The sequence below is a fragment of the Octopus sinensis genome, linkage group LG15 (genome assembly GCF_006345805.1).
Source record: "Octopus sinensis linkage group LG15, ASM634580v1, whole genome shotgun sequence".
Classification (NCBI taxonomy): domain Eukaryota; kingdom Metazoa; phylum Mollusca; class Cephalopoda; order Octopoda; family Octopodidae; genus Octopus; species Octopus sinensis.
Window position 1 is genome coordinate 52,694,911 of NC_043011.1, and position 27,016 is coordinate 52,721,926.

Sequence of the window (27,016 nt, forward strand, 5' to 3'; positions counted from 1 at the left end):
TCTAATTACACGTAACATATTATCCCTATATCCAAGCTTTCTATGGTAACGGATCTCTCTGGATCACGGGAGCATATATTCCAAGTTACCTCTTCTACAATAGAAATAACTGGAATTACTTAACACCAATAACTCTATCACTACCAACAAACCCAATGAAACAGGGTAAAGGAATTTATCCTGGGCTTACATGCCAGCTAAGTGAAATCATGGTCATATGGGTGACATGTGAATGGCACCCATACCAATGACATGTAAAAGGCACCCAATACGCTCAGTTGTGGTTGGTATTATGAAGGGCATCCAGCAATTGAAACCAAGCCAAAGTAGACTGAAGCCCAGTACAGCTCTCCATCTTATCATCTCCAATCAAACCGTCTAACCCATGCCAGTATGGAAAACGGACACTAAATGATGATGATGATGATTTACTTAAGAAACTAATTCTTCAAATGGGTCACTCAACATCTCAGATGCCAAAACCGAATGGGAACCAAGCATGATCAATTTGTGGAACATTACTAAGTGCTGAGAGATTGCAGTTGTGCATACTATAATTTAAGCTGATCACTGGCTATTCTAGCAATACTTTCACCCATAATTCACATGAGAAGTGAAATAGATATGATATTGGACTACCAGTTCAAATCTACTGGTGGGCATATTGTTGTGTCTTTTAGCCAGACATTTCTTTCTGTTTACCTCAGAGTTCTTAGATGTAGCAGCATAGGTATCACATTATCTGGGGATGTCACCTGAAACAAGGGCCGGTTTCCTAGTTTCTTGGCGTATAGGTTCCTCACCTGGACGGGATGCCGATCCATCTTAGGTGAGCTGCAAGATGCAGGAGGAAAGATTGAGAGAAAGTTGTGGCGAAAGAGTCAGCAGAAGTTTCGCTATTACCTTCTGCTGGAGCCATGTGGAGCTTAGGTGTTTCGCTCATAAACACACACATCACACGGTCTGAGATTCGAACCCGCGATCCCTCGACCGCGAGTCCGCTGCTCTAACCACTAGGCCATGTGCCTCCACACCTGAAATAATAGGCTTGTATATTTCCTATCCAGGACAGATAATCTTTTATCTTCTTATCAGAAGGAAGTCTTTTGGTTTTATGTTTCATTTTTACTACACTCCATTTACAAAAGAAATGGGTCATTCACTAACCTGTAAGATCACATGAGAATCCTTATTTATTCTTACAAGTTACAGTGATGGAAAAATTCCTTCAGTTTGATCAGGGAATTAAAAACCTTATTAGAAAAAGTAAAAGTATACAAGTTAGTAAGACATTATGAAATTTGTAATTTTGACAAAGATACACTATTACAGAAACAGAATTTATTTCTGTTGTATCACTCACCCTACCTTATTTCTGCTGAACATTATTTTTCTACAATTCCTGTCCCTATCCATATTCTTCCTCATTTTCTTTTAATCCTTAACTTGCTACAGTGTAAATTGAGAAGTTAACTATTGTTGCTTCATCCAGTTATCCTCAATACCAAGTCAAGGTTATAGACACTGTCACTTCTTTTCAGAGTAAATAATGGTACCAAGCCACAAAAGGGTCAAATCAAATGGTTTCCAATCACTTTAAATTCAATGTACACTGGAGATCAATGGAAGAATTTTTGGCATACTTTACATGGAAAATTTAAAAAAAGTAAGAAGCTTGCTTCCCAACTACATGGTTCCGGGTTCAGTCCCATTTCTGCTATAGTCTTGGGCTGACCAAAGCCTTGTGAGTGGATTTGGTAGACAGAAACTGAAAGAAGCCTGTCATGTGTATACGTACATATACATATATATGTATATGTGTGTGTTTGTACCCCTATGTTTGATAACCTGTGTTGGTGTGTTTATATCCCTATAACTTAGTGGTTTGGCAAAAGAGACTGATAAAATACGTACTAGGCTTACAAAAGTAAGTCCTGGGGTTGATTTGTTCAACTAAAGCCCTTCGAGGTGGTGCCCCAGCATGGGTGCAGTCAAATGACTGAAACAAATTTAAAAAAAAAACTATTGCTTTGTTTTATTAATCATCCTCATGTATGAATAAACCATTTTGCAAAATAATTAAGCATTAATATTGATTTTCTAAAGCCTTAAAAAAGTCAGTTTTTGATAATCTACAGAACACTTAGATACCCCTAGTTACCATTTAAGAACCATTGGTTTATCAATTGTATTGGACCTAGTATGTAATATATGTGGAGGCGTGTGGCTTAGTGTTTAAGGTGTTCAACTCATGTTTGTAAGATTGTGGTTTCAATTTCTGGACCGGGCAATGCGTTGTGTTCTTGAGCAATACACTACATTTCACATTGCTCCAGTCCACTCAGCTGGTAAAAATGAGCAATCCTGCAACGGACCGGTGCCCTATCCAGGTGGGGAATATCTGTGCCATGAAAATGACCCTTATGAGTCAGTATGACTTGAGAAGGTAACTTTGCTTTTTACCTTTAGTATATAACATACATTTTTCTTTTACGATCTACAAATGTATAACAGATTCCATCTTGATAAAATACAACACTCAAGCTGGTGGATATGCCTAAACTACTTCAAAGTAATCATTTAGTGACTCTAACCATTCCTGGCAATCCAATACTTTTCTTAGAATAAATAAACTACAACTTCAGTTTTTTAATCAGTTGTTTCACATTATTTTCATGTAATTACCTTGGTGAACAGTAGAAGGGCAAACAAGACATTTAGTTACAAGTTCAAATCCTGCCTGTCAGGTGGGACAAGACAAATACCAGTCATGTACTGGGGTTCCCTTAACCCTTTAGTGTTCGCATTATTCTGCCAAAATTAATCCTTTTTTATCCACATTGTTTTGAACTAATCATGCATTACCTTGTAGCTATGAGGTACCTGTTAATTTTTTAAACAATATTGTAGGGTTGGTGTGAGAGACCAGATAGGGCTAGTTTGAACATAAAACAGGTAGAATATTTTTGGCCGGTTTAAATGCTAAAGGGTTAAATCAGTTTTTCTCTTCAAAAAATTATCTTGTGACATTATATGGTTATGTGGCATGTTTGCCTCCCTACCACATGGTTTTGGATTCAGTCCCACAGTGTGGCACCTTGGGTAAGTGTCTTTTACCACAGTCCCATGCCAACCAAAGTCTTGTGAATGGAAATGGAGAGAAGCCTGTCGTATATGTTTGAATGTGTGCATGTTATTGTCTACCTTGTCATTTTCATTGTAATCACACTGTGTATGTCTGCTTGTCTGTCCTTGTAATTGTCCCCTCTGTGGCCAATAAAAGAAAATTGTGTTATTGTCTACTTGTCTTGATATTTTTTAGTCCGGTGGCACGTAAAATGCACCAATCCGATCGTGGCCGTTGCTAGCCTCACCTGGCACCTGTGCAGGTGGCACGTAAAAAGCACCCACTACACTCACGGAGTGGTTGGTGTTAGGAAGGGCATCCAGCTGTAGAAACACTGTCAGATCAGACTGGAGCCTGGTGCAGCCCCTGGCTTCCCAGATCTCCGATCGAACCGTTCAACCTATGCTAGCATGGAGAACGGACGTTAAACGATGATGATGTGAGAGTCAGTCATGCAAGTGGAGTCTTTCATTTTCAATTGTCCAAGACATGTCTGGTCATGGGGAATTATTACCTTACTTGGAAACAGGAAGGGCAACTGGCAGTAGAAAATCTGGCCCAACAAATTCAATCCAACCCTTGCAAACATGGAAAAATAAATGTCAAAATGATTTTACTTCAATATCTGGAACTTTGCATGTAGTTAAAGGCCACTATTTTGAGAACCATTGAGACAAAAGTTAACTTAATCAACAATGTTCTGTGCTATTGAAGAACATTTAAGTCTTTGATCTCAGCATTTGCATATTTATTGGGACAGAGAAACAGAATTCCTAAATATGTTGATCTAAACAATAGAAGAGTAAATGTGCTGATGGTACTGACTAAGTGTTCTCGGCAAGCTCCATATAATTTTTTTTCTTCACCATACAGTGACCCATGCAAGTAGGGAAAAGTGGACACTAAAACGATGATGAGAGGTTATGGGCATTCAGTATACAGTTCCTCTGGAAATATTGAGTGAATAATTAGATGAATTTCAACTGCTACGAGTTGGTTGTTGGATGTATAGATATATGTTTATGATTGTAAAAGGATCTGGAAAGTGATATGGTCAAAGCAAGAATACCTAATCTTAAAACATTGTTTGCACTGAAAAAAAGCTTATAATATTCATGTATTAAGAAGTGTTGTCTTACTACGGTTAGGAAATTCCTGGCTATGTTCAGAGTAACATCCAAGTTATAGGGTGGATATAGATTGTTAAACTAGGTAAATCCACACACTGCCTTGTTTTCACTGCTATGAAATCCTTTGATAGCAGCAGCGCTTCAGTTCCATTTACCTAATCATGAAGTACTAATGGAGTTAAGAGATAATAGCAAGATTACACTTGGTAACCATTGGCAGTTTGCAGTTGGAGGGGTTAATTAATCTACATTTAGTATTTGGAGAGGAGAGTGTACATGTAGTCCCTAAAACTAGTGTAAAAGCGTGGTGATATGCATGAAGATTAATTCATCTTGTGTTTATTGAACTGTATACAGAAAGACTGGGTTTTTCAGGGTGTTTTTTTTTTTGTGTGTGTGATATTATTTGTTGGGACCTTGGCTTTTTTTTTCTGTTAATATATGAACACTGAGGTATTACTTGAAGGATTTTCTAACATTATCCAAAGTGTTTTGGAAGGAATTGTGTGAGATGATATTTTTTAATAGGTTAGTTTTGAAATGTTCCAGATCTTTGATTTGAGGTGGGTGAACTTCCAGGTTTTAAATCCACCCACTGTTCTGTTTTCAGTACCATGAAATTATTTGAAAACAGCAGTACTCCAGTTCCATTTATCTAATCATGTAGTACTTCAAATGCAGTTAATATATAATAGCAAGATTACACTTAATAACCTTTGACAATTTACAGTTGGATGTCCTCAGTAATACTCATAAAATAAGGTTTTCCACTGTATGTGCTTGATAACACTTTCCATTTCCTCAATTGAATGTATTAGGCAGAGTTTCCTGGATGATAGCCGTATATTCTTGGAATGAAAGAAAAAAAAAGGAAAGGGGGAGGTTACTTTATCTTCAACTATTTATTCTCGATTTGTAACAACTTCTTTAAGTAAAAAATCTATCTACAGATCTGTAAGCTTACACTACCGAAACATGTCTATAGTTGACACTGGCTTGCAAATAAAAAAATTTTGAAAAACACAGAATTCTCTCTGAAAGGAAATTAACTGGAGAAGTTTTTTAATGACTTAAAGAATTATCTCCCTTCTTCTTTGTTGCTGAAAAATCTCCACCAATTTTTTTCTTCTAACTTTAAAATATAATTCGTTTTCGAGCACTCACTTATTTATATGTATCGGCATAAGATATAAAAGTTACCGAGAAATAAAAGGGTGTCGCTCTCAGTGTTAGAAATGCGACTACGACACTATTATTTGGCCATCCACACATATTGCTGTGTAAAGCAAACAAGTCACATTTCATCATTAAAAAAAAAAAATATTAATATAGACACAGTGGATGATGTCCTAGATTATATACTTCGTATTAAAATTAGATAGAATGGCTTTGGCTGGAATACCTTTGGTCGTAAATCTGGTCGATTAGGATTAATACTCCTGGAAGTTATTTAACAACAATATACAACCACCTTACACGAGGAACGGTAATGGTTTAAATTAACCAGTCTGACGAGGTTTGAAAGGAAAGCCGGTGTCTTTAATAATTGATAGAACCTCACAACAGCCGTTTCTCTCTACTCGGAAACTTTTTTTATTGCGTGTTAAATAGCAATGTTTTAAATGATCGATTAAAAGTGAAGATGATGTATCCAGAATTTGTGAATATCCATCATTCTTCCAGCTTTCGTTTATCTTTTTGCTTTTTTTTTTAAGTAAATAAAGATGGGTTTATGGTAAAGAGTGAGTGAGCAATGCCGTTTTTATTTGACTTTTTATACGTGTGTATATATCGTGTATATTTATTCATATAACGTTTTTTTGTTACAGATATGTTATATAACAATTAAATCAAGGAAAACTCGTGATCACCATTTAAAATACATGTGTTTTATTCACTTTCGTGCATGGACAGCTTAATTCATTTTAAGTATAACCGGTTGTTTAGGATACGTGGCTATTTAAATCACATGGAGAGTAATTGAGTACGTAGACGAGACTAAGAGAGGTGGTGAGATGGCGGGGGCGACGTCGAGAGAATGTTTGAATGAAACAGTGTAAGAGGGAGGAAGAGAGTGCTAGATATCATCATCATCATCATAAGCAGCAGCAGTATAGTCTATTCACATATCGCGCGCGCGCACATCCCCCGTCTCCACCATCGTCTTTACCACTAGAGTACGATTCTCCGTCACTGTCTTCCCTTCCCCGTCGACGGGGAAATTTGTCAAGACAAGCGTCAGTGTCTTTATGGCAAGCGTGCTACCATGGAGCCAGACCTTATTCAAACTGCCCCCTGTATTGTAAAAGATGAAGAATACGGACCGCAACTAAAAGTTTTGAAAAATACTAACAATATCAAAGAACTGCAGACGTTTTTACGCGATAAGTAAGATTCTCTTTTTTTTTTTTTTCTGTTAACCTTCTATCTTTGTAATTATACGGGAAGTAGCGAATTCCATTGTAAAAAATCTCAAGGCCAGTTTTTTTTTATTTAAAAAAAATCTATAGAGAATCGATGATAATATTACTGTCTCGAATTGGATTCGAACTCAGAACTGCGAGAAGCGAAATTGTTAAAATGTTAAAACATTTAACTCTGCGCTTTACTATTTGTGTTTGTTTAAAATTAATTTGAAGATAATTGCATTTTTTATGAGTCGAGAACTAAGTCAATTTCTTGCAAGGTTTCCCAATTAACTAGTTGAATCGAATCGAAGCGATGTAATAATTATATATATATATATATATATATAAAGTATGAACGGTCTTCCGATGGGTGAAAGAAAACCCGATCAAGCGGGTTTTGTATGGCGAAACCCGTGAGAATCATTTAATTAGTTTCAGCATTTAATCTGCACCTCTTTTTATTTACGTATGTGTAAAACAAAAACTTTGGCATTCTTCAAAATTCACGCATGTGTTTGAAGTATTTATTGCTTCTAAGCTTGATGGGGGTCGAAAGATTAAGCGAGTATCTTTAGATTAAACTTAAGATAATAATTATATATATATATATATATATATATATATATACAACTACGAATATTTTAATTAGGATGTTAGATCTCTTTATGCTTAAATTTTAGCGCCATTCAACCTTTTTTATTTCGCATCATCGAGAATCTGGTCTTTATATATATTTCTACCTCCATTTATCTGACTGCAATAACTGTTTTTGTTGCGGGTGGTGGTTGGGGGTCGTAAATTTTTGAATTTTATTTCATATTGTGACATAATATCGTAGAGGTGAAGTTAAGGAATTTATAATTCAAGGTAAAAAAAAAGGAAAAAACATGTAGACACACACACAACACACACATTCTTCGATAAATACCTACTTCCAGCTATGACCATCACATGGTATTTGCCAATCAAATTCCGCCGAGGTCGACTTTGCCTTTCATCCTTTCGGGGTCGATAAATTAAGTACCAGTTACGCACTGGGGTCGATGTAATCGACTTAATACCTATGTCTGTCCTTGTTTGTCCCTTCTATGTTTAGCCCCTTGTGGGTAATAAAGAAATAGGTATTTCATGTCTTAATATTCTGAGTTCAAATTCCGCCGAGGTCGACTTTGCCTTTCATCCTTTCGAGGTCGATAAATTAAGTACCAGTTACGCACTGGAGTCGATGTAATCGACTTAAAACCTATGTCTGTCCTTGTTTGTCCCCTCTGTGTTTAGCCCCTTGTGTGTAATAAAGAAATAAGTATTTACCAGACCGTGTTGCTTACCAGAAGTGAATTATATAATGTAGCCATCGTTTTTTAAAGGTGTTACGATGTGATTCGAAGGAAATGTGGCTTATTTCTAGAAGATCGACATCCCCCCATGTGTGTGTGTATCAGACATTTCTTTGATTGCTTAATCACAACAACAGAAATCGTGTCCTTGTGATATTTTGAGAGTTACTTTATCTGTGTGTGAACTCTGAAAATATAACAAGGAAGATGTATATTTCTTCCGTTTTGATGATTAAGCTATTAAAGGAATATCTATATATATATTTAAAAAAAACCCTATTGTTTGTGTTTTACGTTTTATAAAAACTGTTCATCTTCTTCAACACATGCACGAACGTGTGTGTGTGTGTAATTTTATCCGCTTTTAGTAGCTTAAGCCGGATTGTTTATATTTTCTTTTGCAATTTGATAAGAAGGAAGTTCTTTTCGTGTGAATCCAGTAGACCAGAAAATCAAAATATAAGGCTGATGGTGAAAGCAATTGTCGATGACTCCTGTTTCTATCAGAAATCTCAATTTTGTTCTTTTCTTTTTTTAGCCCCTAGACAATCGTGATCGAGCAGTCTTCTATTATTATATTTTTTGCTTCTTTTTGTGTATAAGAGACATCATTGCTTTGTTTATTCTTCAATTAAAACAATAAGTCGGTGCGATTAGAGGGAGATTTGGCTACTGGTTAGCGACCACCACGTTGGACAGCCTGTCTTTTATATTTGTCTGTCTGAGACAAGTCATTATGCTATATCAGTTTATGATTGGTAGTTTTAAATGGATTCATTAATACCAGGGGGTCTTTAAAATGCGTAACTAATTTAATTACCCCCTTCCACTTCCATTATGTTCGGGTTTAACCCTATTTTCCCCATTTTCCACTGCCTTTCTCGTTTCATACCGTTTTCATAAAACTGTTTCTTTTGTTATATATATATATATATATATCAATCAATAATAAAAGGGTAAAATCAATTAATTATTAATTAATTTCACCAAGTAGTGTATCTGGGAGACTTTTCTTATAGTAGTAGAAATGGCTAAAAAACTTTTTGGCTGCTATTTCTAAAAGTTTCAGTATGTGGTTAAAGTAAATTATTTTACTGAGCCCTAATTATATAACGTAATATATATATATATAATTATGGCGGTGCCCCAGCATGGCCACAACTCGTGAGCTGAAACTAGAATCAATCAATCATATATATATATATATTATATATATATATATATATGAGAGAGATATAAGTATGAAGACAACTCCCTAGCCTTTGTTAAAGAATGATAAGGGCCTGAGGTAAAGATTACGTACACCACCCATTTTCGGCCTAACAATGACCCTTACCCTAAACACCGGGCGCACGTATTCTTTACTTTTGCCGCGAAATATGTGCTGTTAGCTTGTGTCTTCATTCATTGTTCGTTTTGCAATTTAATTAAGACTTCCTCAGATTACGTTCGTTTCTTCGATTTTTACAAAATTTTCATCTGATATCTGCCGCAATATTCCCCCCCCCCCCACACTTAACATCGTAACTTTGATCCAAGAGGAAAATACTGTTCTTAAATTCTATAAACTGCTTTTTGAAGTGTAATTATAAACTGTTTACTTTTTTGATAGACAATGAATAGTGTTAGATGGCAATGTTCGATGCTCTGTACATAGTAATATAAATATATATATATTACACAATTGTACAGTACACGTGGCTAATCGACCTGGTAGAAATAGCAGCCAAATATCCACACCCTACCATCGTTAAAAAAAAAAGGATGATATGGTCCTAAAAAATGACTAGATAGCACTTGGACGGAATGTCTACTGCGTCAGGACTGACCTGGAACCAAATGCATATGGTGCTGTTTTGTGGATCACTTCATAGTCTCTGACATGTCTCTTATTGCCGACATTAAAATATTTAAAGAATTATTCGTCTTTGTCGGCATGTAGTGTATATATATATTTATTTAGGTTATATTTTGTCTTCCGTGTATTACTTCTGCTTTTTTTTAGTTTTTGCCTGAACAAAGGCATTTTTTTTTACCTTGGATATTCGGTGGCTGAGATGAAATTACAGTTTTAAATACCTTATAATGTTTTAGCTAATGATAACGTTGACAAAAATAAAATGAATGAAAATCATAAACTTTAAACTTATTGTAGAAAGCTTTTTTTACTAATAATAATTCTTATCATTAACATTAAAACTGACATGTTTGATCTTTGTTTATTCTGCCGATCACTTATCAAATGCCGATCGCTTCGTATTAACAGGTGGTCTCTCTTACGAACTCTGATAGTCATTCTTTTCTTTAGATCGGCAGGTCAGTATCCTCTTATGGCAGTTGTTTCGATACTACACTGGTTTATCAATAATCATAATTTTACTCGGTTCCATTTCGTTGGTTAGCTGCAGATTTAGTAGGAAAATAAACTAATCATATTTTAGGACTGATAGCTTCTGTACACCGTTCTTTGTGTGTATGTATACACACAACAGCCCTTTTTTTTTATCTGGTTAGAAAGTAATAAAAATTGGAGGAATCATTGGAATGTTGAACGAAAGGATTAAGTAAAAATCCCACCCTAATCAATCCGCCTCTCAGCTTTGTAGGGTCGATTGATGTGTATGCGTTATGTGGGTGGATGTACATCAAATCAAAGGGAACTGCTATGCAGTTAATTAGTCTACTGAAAATAGCAATCAAATCACAGTGTCATCTTAAAAGAAGGCCAAGTTTGATAATGTAACCGTAGATGATACGCCGGAGTAATTGCTAAAATAGTTTTTTTTTTTATCTACGATCAACTAATATATAATCCAAATAAAAAGACAGAGTTTAGCACATCGTTAATGACCAGTTACAATTGTTTTAAACACCATTGCATGTTAAAGTACCATGTGAAAAGTTATGTGATTGCAGTTTTAAAGTTAAGAGTACCCCTTCGTCAGACTTGCATCAAAGGATGGACTCTTATATTGTTCACAAAGTATGAGCACACCTTTTGATGCAAGTCTGAAGTGCCTCTCTTTCTTATCAGCTTAATATCTGATGTGGCCCCTATTTAGGGCCACCGATATTAAACTGATATTTAGAACGAGGCGAAGAGTTAGGGACTTGCTCCACCTTTGCCACGGGTTGGTCTGGTATAGCAGTACTTCTAGGATTCAGCCCATCTCCCACCGGGAGATAAAAATAAACTAATATTTAAATACTTTGCAGTAATTAGTTATGTCCTAAGTAGAAATCCCATTGAATTTAAGTTTGTTCTTCATTATTTTTTTTATTACTTGCTGGATGGAGGAAGGGGAAGAGCTCATGGCCCTCAATAGGACTTCCTTGACCAGTGATATTGATACTATTAATGTTCCTCTTAAATCTTCATAAGTCATACCTACAAGAAAGACATGAGCAAAGAGGGAATTCTAGAGTTCCAACATTCTGCTAAAGAAGGACTAAGCATTGTGATTTGTGCAGGGCCTATGGAGGTGGTGGTGGGGAGAATAAACTCAACAGGAATGATGAGAGGAGGAGAGTTAGCTGGGTCAGCAATGCCTGAGTAGTGATGACACGAGCCCAATTAGTTACAAGGAGCAGAGGCCATTATAGTAGCAGTTGTCAAGGTAGAAAGGGGAGTCAAAGTACCTGTAAGCCAGAGGAAGGAGTGTCTGTGAGCAAATTTGTGTAGATTTCATATATGGCTTCAAGGTTGCCAGTGAATTATATAATGGGAGTTTATTCCGTCAACTACTCATCCACCTCTAATTTGTGGCTTTCAGACAGTGTAAGAAAACATCAATATAAGTACTGACATATTACTAAAGATTCTTTGAAATGTGCCAAGTTCTTCACTTTTTTTTTTTCATTAACCCCTTCGTTACTGTATTTATTTTGAGATGCTCTGTATTTCTTTCAATTACTTTAAATATAACAAAGAATTTAGTAAAATAACTTAGTTGTCATTCAGCTAGTGTTAGGAACATAAATTGTGACTAAGGTTTGGTGGGAGATTTTAATTCAAAACTTATGAAAACAAGACATTTGTAATACAGAGCCAGAGCTGGTTTCAGCCGGGTTGGTAATGAAAGGGTTAAACTCCTTCCCAGTTCAATAATAAAGCTTCAATAGTTTGATACCATTCAAACCAGTCCTTAGTAAGTTGCTGTACTTTGTCCCTTGTAAAATGCATTCCTCTCAGCTCACCTTCAGCTGTTCTTTGCCCATCCAGGTTTTTACTTTCTAGGTGCTATCTATCTTAATACTACCGTTGGTATTCTCTCTCAGTCCATTCTGAATATGTGGCCTAACCACCGGCATTTTATTTCAAGGCCATCAGTTTTGCAATACATCTAATCATTTGTTACTTAGTTGTACACAGAAGAATTCAAAGTAGAGGTTGGGGTCCACCAGGGTTCAATACTCAGCCCCCTCTTATTTATCATAGTCCTCCAGGCAATTACGGAGGAATTCAAGACAGGTTGTCCCTGGGAGCTCCTCTACGCTGACGACCTTGCTCTTATTGCTGAGTCACTATCAGAGCTGGAGGAGAAGTTCCAGTGTGGAAGGAGGGTTTAGAATCGAGGGGCCTTAGAGTCAACCTAGCTAAAACCAAAGTACTAATAAGTAGGAAGGTAGACAATCCACAAATGTCTTCAGGAAGATGGCCCTGCTCGATCTGTAGAAAAGGTGTAGGTAGAAACTCTATAAGATGTACCCAGTGTAAGCTATGGACACATAAGAGGTGCAGCAATGTCAAAGGTAGGCTAACTGGGAAGATAGTTTTTGTTTGTGGCAGATGCTCAGGAGCATTAACCTCCGAAAATCTGCAGAAAATAACTTCCGTCACTTTCCAAGGGGAAAAACTAGAAGTAGTTGATAGCTTCCGTTATCTAGGTGACCAAGTCAGTAGTGGGGGTGGGTGCGCTGAAAGTGTAACTGCTAGAATAAGAATAGCCTGGGCAAAGTTTAGGGAGCTCTTACCTCTGCTGGTGACTAAAGGCCTCTCACTCAGAGTAAAAGGCAGACTGTATGATGCGTGTGTACGAACAGCCATGCTACATGGCAGTGAAACATGGGCCGTGACTGCCGAGGACATGCGTAAGCTCGTGAGGAATGAAGCCAGTATGCTGCGATGGATGTGTAATGTCAGTGTGCATGCTCGACAGAGCGTTAGCACCTAGAGAGAAATGTTGTACCTAAGAGGCATCAGTTGTGGTGTGCAAGAGAGACAATTGCGCTGGTATGGCCATGTGGCGAGAATGGATGAAGATAGGTGTGTGAGAAAGTGCCAATCCTTAGCAGTTGAGGGAACCCGTGGAAGAGGTAGACCCAGGAAAACCTGGGACAAGGTGGTGAAGCACGACCTTCGAACTTTAGGCCTCACTGAGGAAATGACCAGCGACCGAGACCTTTGGAAATATTCTGTACGTGAGAAGACCAGGCAGGACAAGTGAGCCCAGCCCACTTATGAATGCCTTTCCTCCCTTGGACACAAAGACCTGTTGAGGCAAGCGAAGTCGATATAGAACCTCATCCGACGACAGGCACCCATGCCAACCCCTTTTGCTTGCGAAGACATGTTGGGGCAAGCGAAATCGAAATCGAATTGAACCAGCCAGGATCCCTGGTCTGGTGGTACGTAAAAAGCACTATCCGACTCGTGGCCTATGCCAGCGCCGCCTCCACTGGCTTCCGGGCCGGTGGCACGTAAAATACACCAATCTGACCATACGACAGGCACCCATGCCAACCCCCTTTGCTTGCGAAGACATGTTGGGGCAAGCGAAATCGAAATCGAATTGAACCAGCCAGGATCCCTGGTCTGGTGGTACGTAAAAAGCACTATCCGACTCGTGGCGTAAAAAGCACTGTCCGACTCGTGGCCGATGCCAGCACCGCCTCGTCTGGCTTCCGTGCCGGTGGCACATAAAATACACCAATCCGACCGTGGCCGTTGCCAGCCTCGCCTGGCACCTGTGCAGGTGGCACGTAAAAAGCACCCACTACACTCACGGAGTGGTTGGCGTTAGGAAGGGCATCCAGCTGTAGAAACACTGCCAGATAAGACTGGAGCCTGGTGCAGCCTTCTGGCTTCCCAGATCCCCGGTTGAACCGTCCAACCCATGCTAGCATGGAGAACGGACGTTAAACGATGATGATGATGATGATTGACCCAGAACATGTGGCAAATTTTCCTCTGGCACTTGCTATGAAACACATTGATCTTGTGTCTTTTATCACATTAGGACAGATTTGACATTACTGATGTAGAAAATATATTTTGCCCAATAACTATATTACACTAGACTTCCACATTGACTGAACCCTGGTGAATGCCACACAGCCTTTGGTATGTCTTGCTTGAATACCTTTTGTTTTTACCCCATTGATCTTGCAGATAAGGCTTCCTAGTTATGTAAAGCCCTCCTCATAGCCTAGTGGTTCACTTTTGGTGCAAGCTTGTTAGAATTTATGAACTTGGCTTGTGTTTTTAAAGTATTGTTATAACTTGTCTGCTGTGCATAATTGTTTGACCATCCAGTTTTCTCCTGTAGGTGATTTCTTTGTTAGGAAAAGGCTGCCAGTTAAGATCTAAAGCATCTACTGGATTCTTTTGTCTTACATTTGACTGAATTGATAAGAAGTTGGAAGTGGATCAGGGAGAAGATAAAAATACTGTTGCACATCAGGTTCCTTATTGTGCTCATTGACAAGAAGACAGTGTCTTGTCAAAGATCACACTTCATTCAAAATAGCTATAGAATAAACAATGACAGTTTTCTTAAGGATTCCATATGACCTCAAAATCTTTGGCTGTGTGGTAAGTAGCTTGTTTACCAACCACATAGTTCCAGGTTCAGTCCCACTGCATGGCACCTTGGGCAAGTGTCTTCTGCTATAGCCTCAGGCTGACCAAAGCCTTGTGAGTGGATTTGGTAGACGGAAACTGAAAGAAGCCTGTTGTGTATATATATTTGTGTGTCTGTGTTTGTCCCCCCCCCACCATCGCTTGACAACTGATGTTGATATGTTTATGTCCCCATAACTTAGCAGTTCAGCAAAAAGAGACCATAGACTTACAAAGAATAAGTTCTGGGGTTGATTTATTCGACTAAAGGCAGTGCTCCAGCATGACCACAGTCAAATGACTGAAATAAGTAAAAGAATGTCTTTCTGAGGTACAGTGTCAAAAATCCTGAAGTTTATGAAATTGATGTATAATAGGACATTCTACTCAAGATATTGGTTTCAAATGTTGGCACAAGGCCAGCAATTTCAAGGCACTTGGTAAGTTGATTACTTCAGCCTTAGTGGTCAACTAGTACTTATTTTATTGACCCTAAAAGGATGAAAGGTCTGGTTAAACTCAACGTAAAGATGGACAAACTACCACTAAACATTTTGCCCATCACAGTAACAATTCTGCCAGCTTGCTGCCTTTATGTATGACTGTCACAACAAAAAAATTTCAACCTTTCCAATTCATTACATACAATGAATTGTTCTCCAGTTGTGACCTTCCTGTCTTTTTATACCTATTTCTTTATTATCCACAAGGGGCTAAACATAGAGGGGACAAACAAGGACAGACATAGGTATTAAGTCGATTACATCGACCCCAGTGCGTAACTGGTACTTATTTAATCGACCCCGAAAGGATGAATGGCAAAGTCGAACTCACAACGTAACGCAGACGAAATACCACTTAGCATTTCGCCCGGCGTGCTAACGTTTCTTCCAGCTCGCCGCCTTATATAATTCAGATGTTCTGTTTTTTTTATACCTATGTGTGTGTATATATATATATATATATATATATGTATAATGCATACATACAGGGTGTGTAAGGTATTTGAGGACATACTTTTTGGGGTCATTACTGCATTTTTTTGCTAACTCTGTATAATCTTTGTTTCAGGAAATAATAACGGCAGGCCCTCAGCTTACTCAAGAAATGACGATGCATGCTGTTATTTTGGTTATAAAGGCTAAGCTTAGTGATTTAGAAATATCTCAATTATTAAAAGTTGCCAGATCTTTCATCTACAAATTTTGTAAAGAGCTAGAGACTGAAGATGGAAATGTATCACCAGTATCAGAACATAAAAAGCATTCTAAACGCTCTGAAACCGTCAGAACATCTGAATTTATCCAGCAAGTTCTACAGACCATTGATTACAATCCCAGAGAGTCCATGAGGTCAGTTGCAAAAGAACTTCATGTGTCAGAAGGAATAGTCAGAAATGTTGTCCACAAAAACATCAGATATAGTCTTAAATGATGAGGAAAGGTCAATTTGTAAGAAAAAGCGAAAGAAAATCACTACATCAGATCTAAAAGGCTTTTAAACTGAAAAATCCAGTAGAAAATTTGATTTGGTGTTTACTCAAATGAGAAAAACTTCGACCAAGATCAGAAAGTTAACTAAAGAGATGACAGATGGTTCTGAAGTTCCAAGTGTTATGCATACAAAATTTCCTGCAACTGTCCTGGCTTTAGGGGTTGTCAGCAATAAAGGATGTGATGCCTCTTGACTTCTTTCCATAAGGCCTTAGAGTTAACTCTGCCACCTACATTGAGACCTTGGAAATTATTGTTAAACCCTGGATAGACAGTGTATGCAATGGAAGGCCATATGTGTTTCAGTAAGACTCTGCACTATCACTCATAGCTCTACTAACACAGGAATGGATGGCTGAAAATTTTCACAATCACATAACCCCTGACATTTGGCCTCCTAATTCCCCAGATCTCAATCCATTGGACTAATACATGTGGGGCAGTTGTTGAGAAAGAGATGTCAATGAACATACCCATAATAACAAAAGCTGCCATAGTCAGAGTAATGTTCAGAATGTGCAGGTGGCACGTAAAAAGCACTCACTACACTCACGGAGTGGTTGGCGTTAGGAAGGGCATCCAGCTGTAGAAACACTGCCAGATAAGACTGGAGCCCTGGTGCAGCCTTCTGGCTTCCCAGGTCCCCAGTCGAACCGTCCAACACATGCTAGCATGGAGAACGGACGTTAAACGATGATGATGATGATGAACCAGGACTACTGGATTCTACAATGTAGATGATTTAAATCTCATATAGAAGCAGTTGTTGCAGCTGAAGGTGGCTTTATTGAATAACATTATAGAAAAGAAGGTTTATTTTTATCCTCATAGCATTTTTTGATAAATAAAGTTATTATCTGTTATTATATATTTGTTTTGTTATAAACATAAATCTGTCCTCAAATGTCTTACACACCCTGTATATATATATAGGCACAGGCATGGCTGTGTGGTAAGAAGCTTGCTTCCCAACCACATGGTTCCAGGTTCAGTTCCACTGCATGGCACCTTGAGCAAAAGTCTTCTACCATAACCTTGAGCCAACTAAAAACTTGTGATTGGATTTGGTAGATGGAAACTGAAAGAATCTCATCATATATGTATATATTTTTGCGTCTGTGTTTGTCCCTCAGAACCACTTGACAACCGGTGTTGGTGTGTTTATGTCTCTGTAACTAAGTGGTTTGGTTAAAGAGACCAATAGAATAAGTACTAAGCTGAACAAAAAATAAGTACTGGGGTTGATTCATTCGACTAAAAAAAATATTCTTCAAGGTGGTACCCCAGTATGGCCACAATCTAATGACTGAAACAAGTATAAGATAAAGATATCATTACATCCTCTTGTGCATCTTTTATTTATGATGACAGATATTATCTGATAGAAATTTGCCTGCTGGCCCTGTCAAGTTCAGTGACCTGTAGAGGCTTCCTCGTGGCTCAAATCAAACGTATTTATAGATGAAACTGTTTTATGGTTATAAAAGCCTACACCCCGAGTTGAGTTGGATCCCAGATAGATGGTGTTACTTAAATGCTCTAGTTATTTTTACTTGTGTAATGAATATCATAGAAGTAAGTAGTTAAATGTTCAGTGATGTTATGTATTTTGTCATGTCGTATTTGGTTGTGTGGTATTTACCGTATAAGGGGTGTTGTATGCTTGTCTGGTGATGTTGTTAACATGTCTTGTGTAGTAATTAAGGTATAGGTTTTGCTGTCTAGTCTCTAATAATTAGAAGCTGTTGTTGGCAAAATAAACTTGGCTAGTGTAGAACATCTTTAATTTGGTAGTATTTATTAGATTGTGGTTAATTAATCCTAAACGTCTCTAGAATCACATCTTTCCATCCGTAGACAATGATAATAACCTCCCAGTTGTAGATTCTTCTCAGACCACACTTCATTCATATTGTATTGTTAACGTTGTGTTTCACTGCTGTGCCCAATTTTATCTGATTTACAACATTAACCAAAATATACTTGAAGCATCAAGAGTATCACACAAAGTCAGAAGTGAAGTACTATAATGATTCCATCCTATCTATCTATCTAACCGCTCAGTCGAAGTTGACTCTCGGTTACTCGTTGGATCAGTATCCTCCAGTCAGTTCTATCCTGGGCCACTTCTTTCAGATTGGCTATGTCCATTCCGGTATCACCCTTGATGGTGTCAAGCAGGCGGGTTCTTGGTTGGCCTCTTCCTCTCTTGCCACTGACCATTCCGAGCATGATGTCCTTCGTGTCCTCCAGTCAGTTCTATCCTGGGCCACTTCTTTCAGATTGGCTATGTCCATTCTGGTATCACTCTTGATGGTGTCAAGCCAGCGGGTTCTTGGTCGGCTTCTTCCTCTCTTGCCACTGACCATTCCGAGCATGATGTCCTTCGTGTCCTCCAGTCAGTTCTATCCTGGGCCGCTTCTTTCAGATTGGCTATGTCCATTCTGGTATCACTCTTGATGGTGTCAAGCCAGCGGGTTCTCGGTCGGCCTCTTCCTCTCTTGCCACTGACCATTCCGAGCATGATGTCCTTCGTGTCCTCCAGTCAGTTCTATCCTGGGCCACTTCTTTCAGATTGGCTATGTCCATTCTGGTATCACTCTTGATGGTGTCAAGCCAGCGGGTTCTCGGTCGGCTTCTTCCTCTCTTGCCACTGACCATTCCGAGCATGATGTCCTTCGTGTCCTCCAGTCAGTTCTATCCTGGACCGCTTCTTTCAGATTGGCTATGTCCATTCTGGTATCACTCTTGATGGTGTCAAGCCAGCGGGTTCTCGGTCGGCCTCTTCCTCTCTTGCCACTGACCATTCCGAGCATGATGTCCTTCTCCTTTACAGGACAGAAATCGATGATAGAGGAAGAGATTAGAGTTTTTTCCTTTACATTATAGACTTCCTCACTTTCTTCTAAATGAATGTCAACAAGATTAGTGCAATTTATGTAATGTTGCATGCTTCAGGACTGGATGACCAATGCAGTCTTATGTGGTACAGTCATCATTTAACATTCGTTTTCCATGCTGGCATGGGTTGGTTTGATGGGCTGGCTAGGTAGAAGACTGCACCAGGTTTGACTCTTTTGGCAGGGTTTTTCCAGCTGGATGTCCTTCCTAACACCAGCCACCTTACAGGGTGGACTAAGTCATACAGGAAATTAAGAGACAATATGTATAATTCGAACAGAAGCTGTAAAACTACTGACCTATTAGGTTTACAGTAGCTTCTTCCAGCTCTTTACCCTTCCACCCCTACTGTTTCCTTACATTGTTGTTATTCCGCTCCCACCTGTCTCTATCCTTTTATTCCATCTTCCCTTGTATTTTCTGCTCTTGTAACATAGCTGGCTTCATAAAACAACCTTTTTTTTTTGGAAAGATAAACAAAAGTAGTTCTCAAAATTTCTAACACTGACAAATTCTTGTCACCAAATCATCAACATAGCCAATGATGTTTACTTGTTTACCAGTGCCAAATATATAAATTGTGGCTACATCTGGCAATGACACTGAAGTGTTTGTGATATCAAATTGATTTTGGTACATTTTCTGACCTGAATATGGATATAATAAAAAAAAAAATAAAAAAAAAAAAGAGAGAGAGAGAATGTGATATTGTCTGAAGGGTGGCAACAGATTTGTGGTCTTATGAATTCTTGGTGGATCAGCTTTTGACTTGTGACAGACGATTGTGGTTCCACTGAACTAAATCAATGATCAGGAACTAATCACAGTTGAGTTTAATAGAATTTTGGACCCTAAATCTGCATTTAACACTTTATTCTGCTTCTTTTGCAGAATAATATTGCTCTAGAAGACCACCCTCTTATCTCTCTCAGTGTTTCCCAACAAGCCAACACTTTGAACTGAATGATAAATGATCTCCTACAGTCTGAGAGGTGGTGGTTATTGATTTTGAAGACGATAGGTATTTGATAGGAATAAATGACTAGAGAAAGTTCTAGCAAAAAAGAATTACCTTCATATTGTTTGGTGGAAGCTCTTGGGTGAGTGCCATGTTGTGGATGAAGAGATGATGTTTCAAAATTTGATACATATCCAACAAGCAGAAAGGAGAGCTGATTGTGTTTGTAATATGAAGATTGTAATGAGATGTTACTGGAGGTACGCACAACAAAGGCAGACTGACAGACTTTAAAAGTGGTAGTTTGGTCTGTAGTGAAAAATGTTCTGTATCACAGATAAGATGCTAGTAGTTCAAAAGACTGCAAACATACACAATTCTTGTTGGCTAGCTACCACCTTCTCTCAAACACTCTTGATTTGTCTCTCTTTATCTCGTTACCCATATGTCTGACCACTATACCCATTCCCCCCCCCCCCAGAACATCAGCCCTCTGGAACTCTCTTCCTGCAGAAACATTAGCAGCCTTAGTCTTACTAGTCTTGAAGGGCTTAACCCTTTAGTGTTTGCATTATTCTGCCAAAATTAATCCTTTTTCATCCACATTGTTTTGAACTAATCATGCATTATCTTGTAGTTATGAGATTTTGATGAGGTAGCTGTTAATTTTTAAAACGATATTGTAGGGTTGGTGTGAGAGACCAGATATGGCCAGTTTGAACATAAAACAGGCAGAATACTTTTGGCCGGATATGGCCGGTTTAAATGCTAAAGGGTTAAAGCACTGCTGCTTTTTCCAGAAATGGAAAGTAAAAATTAAAAAAGAAAGAAAAGGTGTTAAAATGGTTGGTGAATATGATTGTTAAGTAGTGAAGTGTTTTTAGTGTTACAGAGCAGCTGGTGCATTTAATAGAAGTGGTTCTAGTTGCAATGGGAGGAAAGGACTGTGTCATTGTTCTTTGCAGGCCCTTGAAATAGATATTCAATGTAAAGGCTGTAACTTAGTGCATATGTAGAGGGAATTCAAGCGGTCAATATTTTGGGGATGAAAAGTGGGGCCTAGGTAGAGATGGTATGCAAGTAGCTAGCTCTGGTGAGCAGAGACTCTTGTAGTAGCTTTGGAAAAGGCAAAGTGAGGAGACTGCCATACAGTGGGACTGAACCTGGGACCATGTGGTTGGGAAGCAAGCTTCTTACCATGCAGCCACGCCTGTGCTTTTATTGTATTGTATTGTAGAAGTATAACCAATTTATTGCACATAAATTCTAACAACAAAATCTTATATGAACCCCAACTGAGAACCACTGATTTTGATGAGTTTAAATCATGAAGTTTACATTGTAAAAGTAGAGTAGGCCTCAGGAAGGTTGGTATCAAAAGAGTTAAATGCGATGAACATGTGTTGGACTTGGATGAGATGGAGTTTACCTAAGATATTTTTGTACTAAACATTGTGAAAAGATTTACTAGCATAAACCGAGACACAACCACCTATCATCTTATCTCCTCTGACATGGTGACTGTATAATAATGAGGGTACTGTTTCCTGTAAACTTCTACATCTGTGGTTGCTATAGCAAACTTAATTCTTGTATGCTTGACACTGATCAAATATATTGATTATAGAGTAAATAAGGTCAGTTATGCATTAAAACAGCTGGTTCATTAGATTGCTCCACCTGTGATGGTATAGCTAGATTTCTGTATACTGTGTCACTTCTTAATATAATGAGGTGGTCAAATAAATGTTAAGAAAACACTGATCATCTGCTAAATGTCTGTTACTTTTGAGGTTGTAACCCTTGAGATGAAAAATCACAAGTGATTGGAAACCTTCTCCAGCATGACTTATACAATGGCAATCCTGTATTTATCTTCTTTTAGAACCCTATTTTGACTGTCTACATCTTATTCCTCCCCTGCAAGATGGTGCTATGTCATAACAATTATACATAGTTTATTAATTGATAAAAACAACAGATCATCATCATCATCGTTTAATGTCTGTTTTCCATGCTAGCATGGGTTGGACTTGTAAGTGTAAAACAATAAATGATGCAAGAGGGACAAAATCACCCATAGACTTACCTCTAAAGACATCATCATTTAACGTCCATTTCCTGTGCTGTCATGTGTCGGACGGTTTGACAAGAGCTGGCAAGCCAGAGGACTACACCAGGCTTTACTGTCTGTTTTCGGATGGTTTTTATGGCTGGATGCCCTTCTTAATGCCAGCCACTTTACAGAGCGGCCTGGGAGCTTTCTACATTGCTCCAGGTGCATGAGTAGGGAGTGGGGAATGCAGTGACTGGTAAAACCTGGATATATAGAAGAGGTGGCGGGGGACAAAATAGCAATGATACAGTGGGGAGGGAGAGATAAGCATAAGCATAGTGCATGAAAAAGAGGAAATGAGAAGAGAAGAGATGTAGTTTGGTTGATTGGAGTAAGGGTGTGTGGAAAAATTTTCTCGTTACATATGGGTGGAATGCACAGCACTTTCAGAACTCACTTTCACTGAAGTGGGTGGGTCTTCTCAAGATTCTCACATTGCCAGACATCTTGATCCATTGTCATCTTCTCCATGAGGCCCAACATCCTGAGATCAGTCTCACTACATCCCATGTCTTCCTGGGCCTCTCACTTTCACATCCTTTTTAAGTGATCAGCACTTCTTTATACAGCCATCTTCATATGCATCATATGTCTAAACCAATGTAGTCTTCTCTCTTGCATGTTTTATTTGATTCCTCTTATGTCCAAGATATTTGCACTTTTGTCTTACATGCACACGGCTGTTGCATATCCATCAGAGCATACTAGCTTCATATTCAGGGCCCATGTCTCACTACCGTGGAGTGTAGCCATTCGCACACAAGCATCATACAATCTGCCTTTCACTCTGAGTGAGAGTCCTTTTGTTGCCAACAGAGGTAATAGCTCTCTGAACTTCCTCCATCCTATTCTTATTCTAGCAACAATACTTTCAGAATATGATTCACCAAAAACTAGAAATTATACTAGAGAGAGGTGGTGGTGGTGGTGGTGGTGGGGTTAGATTTCACATAAAATGAATGAATCTTTTGTGTTCTCTTATCAGTATTTCCTATTAAAGTTTAGTTCTTCATGACCTTTTGCATTGAAAACTGGTGGGTTTTATCTGCTTTTTCTACTTTATCTTATCTATTTGCTCTTGACTTCTTTTTAAGAGATCAGGTTGAGTGAGGCAGTTTATTATCATCATAATTTAATGTCTGTGTTCCATGCTGGCATGGGTTTGGCGGTTTGATAAGATCTAGTGTGTCTCAGGATTGCATCATATTCCAGTGTCTCTTTTGGTAAGGTTTCTGTGGCTGGATGCACTTCCTAATTCTAACCAGTTTACAGCATGTACTGGGTGCCTTCTTTCATGCCACTGGCACAAGTGATGGTACCATTCAGTTTGCAAGACTACAAAAACTGAAAGGGTGTAGGTAGCCTTATGCTTGATAAGAGTTAGAGTATGAGAGGAGGGGATAAGGAAGAGTGGATTCTTGTTGCGGAGGGGCTATATGTTTCCCTTCTTTTTAAAAATCTAATCTTGTGTTATGAGAAGAGATATTTCCCATAGGATTTATGGACTCAGGAGGTTGAGAAATGATTCAGTCAGACTGATGTTGTAGGTAACTAGAAGATTAACATATTGTGAAGGTATGTAGGAATAATTTCAACATGAACATATGTTAGAAAAAGATGAATAGGCAAGAAATGTGTGATGGCTGAAGGATTGTTAACATAAGAAAAAAGCAATATCAACGCAAGTGGCTATAAAAATGTGTTTATGATGACAAAGCTAGAATAATGTAATGTTTAATGCAAGGCTGTGAAAGACTAATGTCTTGGAGAAACAGAGACTCTGTAATGTTCTTACATTGAGGGAAAGAGATTGCATGTTGGCCTTTGTAATGGTGCAATATCGGCAGTTTGTGTTTTCAAATTGTCACTTGTCAATGGGCAGAGATTTCAGACTTTAGAAGCTCTCTCTTTATCTGTACAGTCATCACATTTCCTCGCATTTGTAGTCTGGTTCTTAAAATTAAGGTATTCACAAGAAACAGTCCATTTTCCTACGGTTAGGTGTCTAAAATGATGTTTCACCTTTTATGAAAGAGAATCTTACTTTCAGATTTTGTCTGTTTAACCAAGTATGTCTCAGCCCATGGACTTCCTTTCATTCCCATTTTACTCAGATAGATCCTCCTAACTATTCAATGTTAAGAAAATCCTGTTATATTTTTATAATTGAATATTATTAGGAATTGTATAAAATTAACAATTAAAATATTTTGTGTATATTAGAATTATAACCAATTTATAGCATATAAACTTTAACAACAAAATCTTCTGTGGATCCCGGTTGAGAACCACTGGTTTAAAATAGGATTTCATTTTGTTAATTGTATAGGAATATTGTATAGCGCAGGAGTGGCTGTGTGGTAAGTAGCTTGCTAACCAACCACATGCTTCCGGGTCAGTCCCACTGCGTGGCATCTTGGGCAAGTGTCTTCTGCTATAGCCCCGGGCCGACCAATGCCTTGTGAGTGGATTTGGTTGACGGAAACTGAAAGAAGCCTGTCGTATATATGTATATATATATATATGTGTATGTGTGTGTCTGTGTTTGTCCCCCTGGCATTGCTTGACAACCGATGCTGGTGTGTTTACGTCCCCGTAACTTAGCGGTTCGCCAAAAGAGACTGATAGAATAAGTACTGGGCTTACAAAGAATAAGTCCCGGGGTCGATTTGCTCGACTAAAGGCGGTGCTCCAGCATGACCGCAGTCAAAATGACTGACACAAGTAAAAGAGTATGATATATCTGCTCAATCCTGAAGTGCTAGGGGTTCTGAGGGAGTCAATGCTATTATTTTTTAGTTTCATTATCGTTGAGCAAATGATGGCAGTAAGCTGGCAGAGTCATTAATTAGCATGCTGGACAAAAAGTACCATCTGAGCAATGGGGTCGATGTAATCAGCTAACCCTTCTCCCCAAAACTGCAAGCCTTCTGCTAAGTTTTGAAACCATTAAGCAAAGGAATCAGAAAGGCTTGATGATAAGAAACAGTTTTTTTGCTTGCCATTTTCCTTGCGAGTCCTCTGGAATTAAACCGAAAACAAGCACTACAACCACTATAAGAATGTTTAAACATAACAGAACAATGGGCACGACAAGCCCTGACTATCAACCTTGCATCAAGCTAACTGAATAGAAATCACATGAAATCAATTCTTGAAGGTGCAGGAGTGGCTGTGTGGTAAGTAGCTTGCTTACCAACCACATGGTTCCGGGTTCAGTCCCACTGCGTGGCATCTTGGGCAAGTGTCTTCTGCTATAGCCCCGGGCCGACCAATGCCTTGTGAGTGGATTTGGTAGATGGGAGCTGAAAGAAGCCTGTCGTATATATATATATATATTATATATATATATATATATACATATATATATATATGTATGTGTGTGTGTGTGTGTGTTTGTCCCTCTAGCATTGCTTGACAACCGATGCTGGTGTGTTTACGTCCCCGTCACTTAGCGGTTCGGCAAAAAAAAACCCAATAGAATAAGTACTGGGCTTACAAAGAATAAGTCCCGGGGTCGATTTGCTCGACTAAAGGCGGTGCTCCAGCATGGCTGCAGTCAAATGACTGAAACAAGTAAAAGAGTAAAGAGTAAGAGTGTAGTCCTAATTTGCAATTAAGCACTTAGAGCAGATACACTCACACAACACATACTGAGCCTACAAAGCTCACTATGTGTTGTGTGTTCCTGCAGGCTCCACCTGCTAGAAATGACAACTAAATATCTTCCAAATCACACCCTTTCATCTTAAAAAATGCATATTTTGGATAGTGTGATTCTGGAACTCCTGCACATATGGAAAAGATGAGATTGTAACAACTGAAATTTCTTTTATCATAAATCTGTTCCATTTTGACGTGGTAAGTAGCTTGTCTACCAACCACATGGTTCCGGGTTCAGTCCCACTGCGTGGCACCCTGGGCAAGTGTCTTCTACTATAGCCTCGGGCCGACCAAAGCCTTGTGAGTGGATTTGGTAGACAGAAACTGAAAGAAGCCCGTTGTGTGTATATATATATATATATATATATATATATATATACATATATATATATATGTATGTGTGTGTGTGTGTGTTTGTCCCTCTAGCATTGCTTGACAACCGATGCTGGTGTGTTTACGTCCCCGTCACTTAGCGGTTCGGCAAAAAAAAACCCAATAGAATAAGTACTGGGCTTACAAAGAATAAGTCCCGGGGTCGATTTGCTCGACTAAAGGCGGTGCTCCAGCATGGCTGCAGTCAAATGACTGAAACAAGTAAAAGAGTAAAGAGTAAGAGTGTAGTCCTAATTTGCAATTAAGCACTTAGAGCAGATACACTCACACAACACATACTGAGCCTACAAAGCTCACTATGTGTTGTGTGTTCCTGCAGGCTCCACCTGCTAGAAATGACAACTAAATATCTTCCAAATCACACCCTTTCATCTTAAAAAATGCATATTTTGGATAGTGTGATTCTGGAACTCCTGCACATATGGAAAAGATGAGATTGTAACAACTGAAATTTCTTTTATCATAAATCTGTTCCATTTTGACGTGGTAAGTAGCTTGTCTACCAACCACATGGTTCCGGGTTCAGTCCCACTGCGTGGCACCCTGGGCAAGTGTCTTCTACTATAGCCTCGGGCCGACCAAAGCCTTGTGAGTGGATTTGGTAGACAGAAACTGAAAGAAGCCCGTTGTGTGTATATATATATATATA

At 38.6% G+C, this 27,016-nt stretch overlaps 1 protein-coding gene and 1 pseudogene across 1 annotated transcript in view; both read left to right on the forward strand.

Annotated features, from left to right (window-relative positions):
• Positions 1-6,211: 6,211 nt before the first annotated feature.
• The window catches only part of LOC115219758 (uracil phosphoribosyltransferase homolog), a 63,461-nt gene continuing 42,656 nt past the window's right edge, over positions 6,212-27,016 (forward strand). Inside the window, exon 1 of the mRNA XM_029790001.2 lies at positions 6,212-6,645. Coding sequence (XP_029645861.1) covers positions 6,524-6,645 — 122 coding nt within the window. The 5' untranslated portion in view covers positions 6,212-6,523. The remainder of the gene's footprint in view (positions 6,646-27,016) is intronic.
• On the forward strand, positions 10,994-11,177 carry LOC115220044 (annotated as a pseudogene).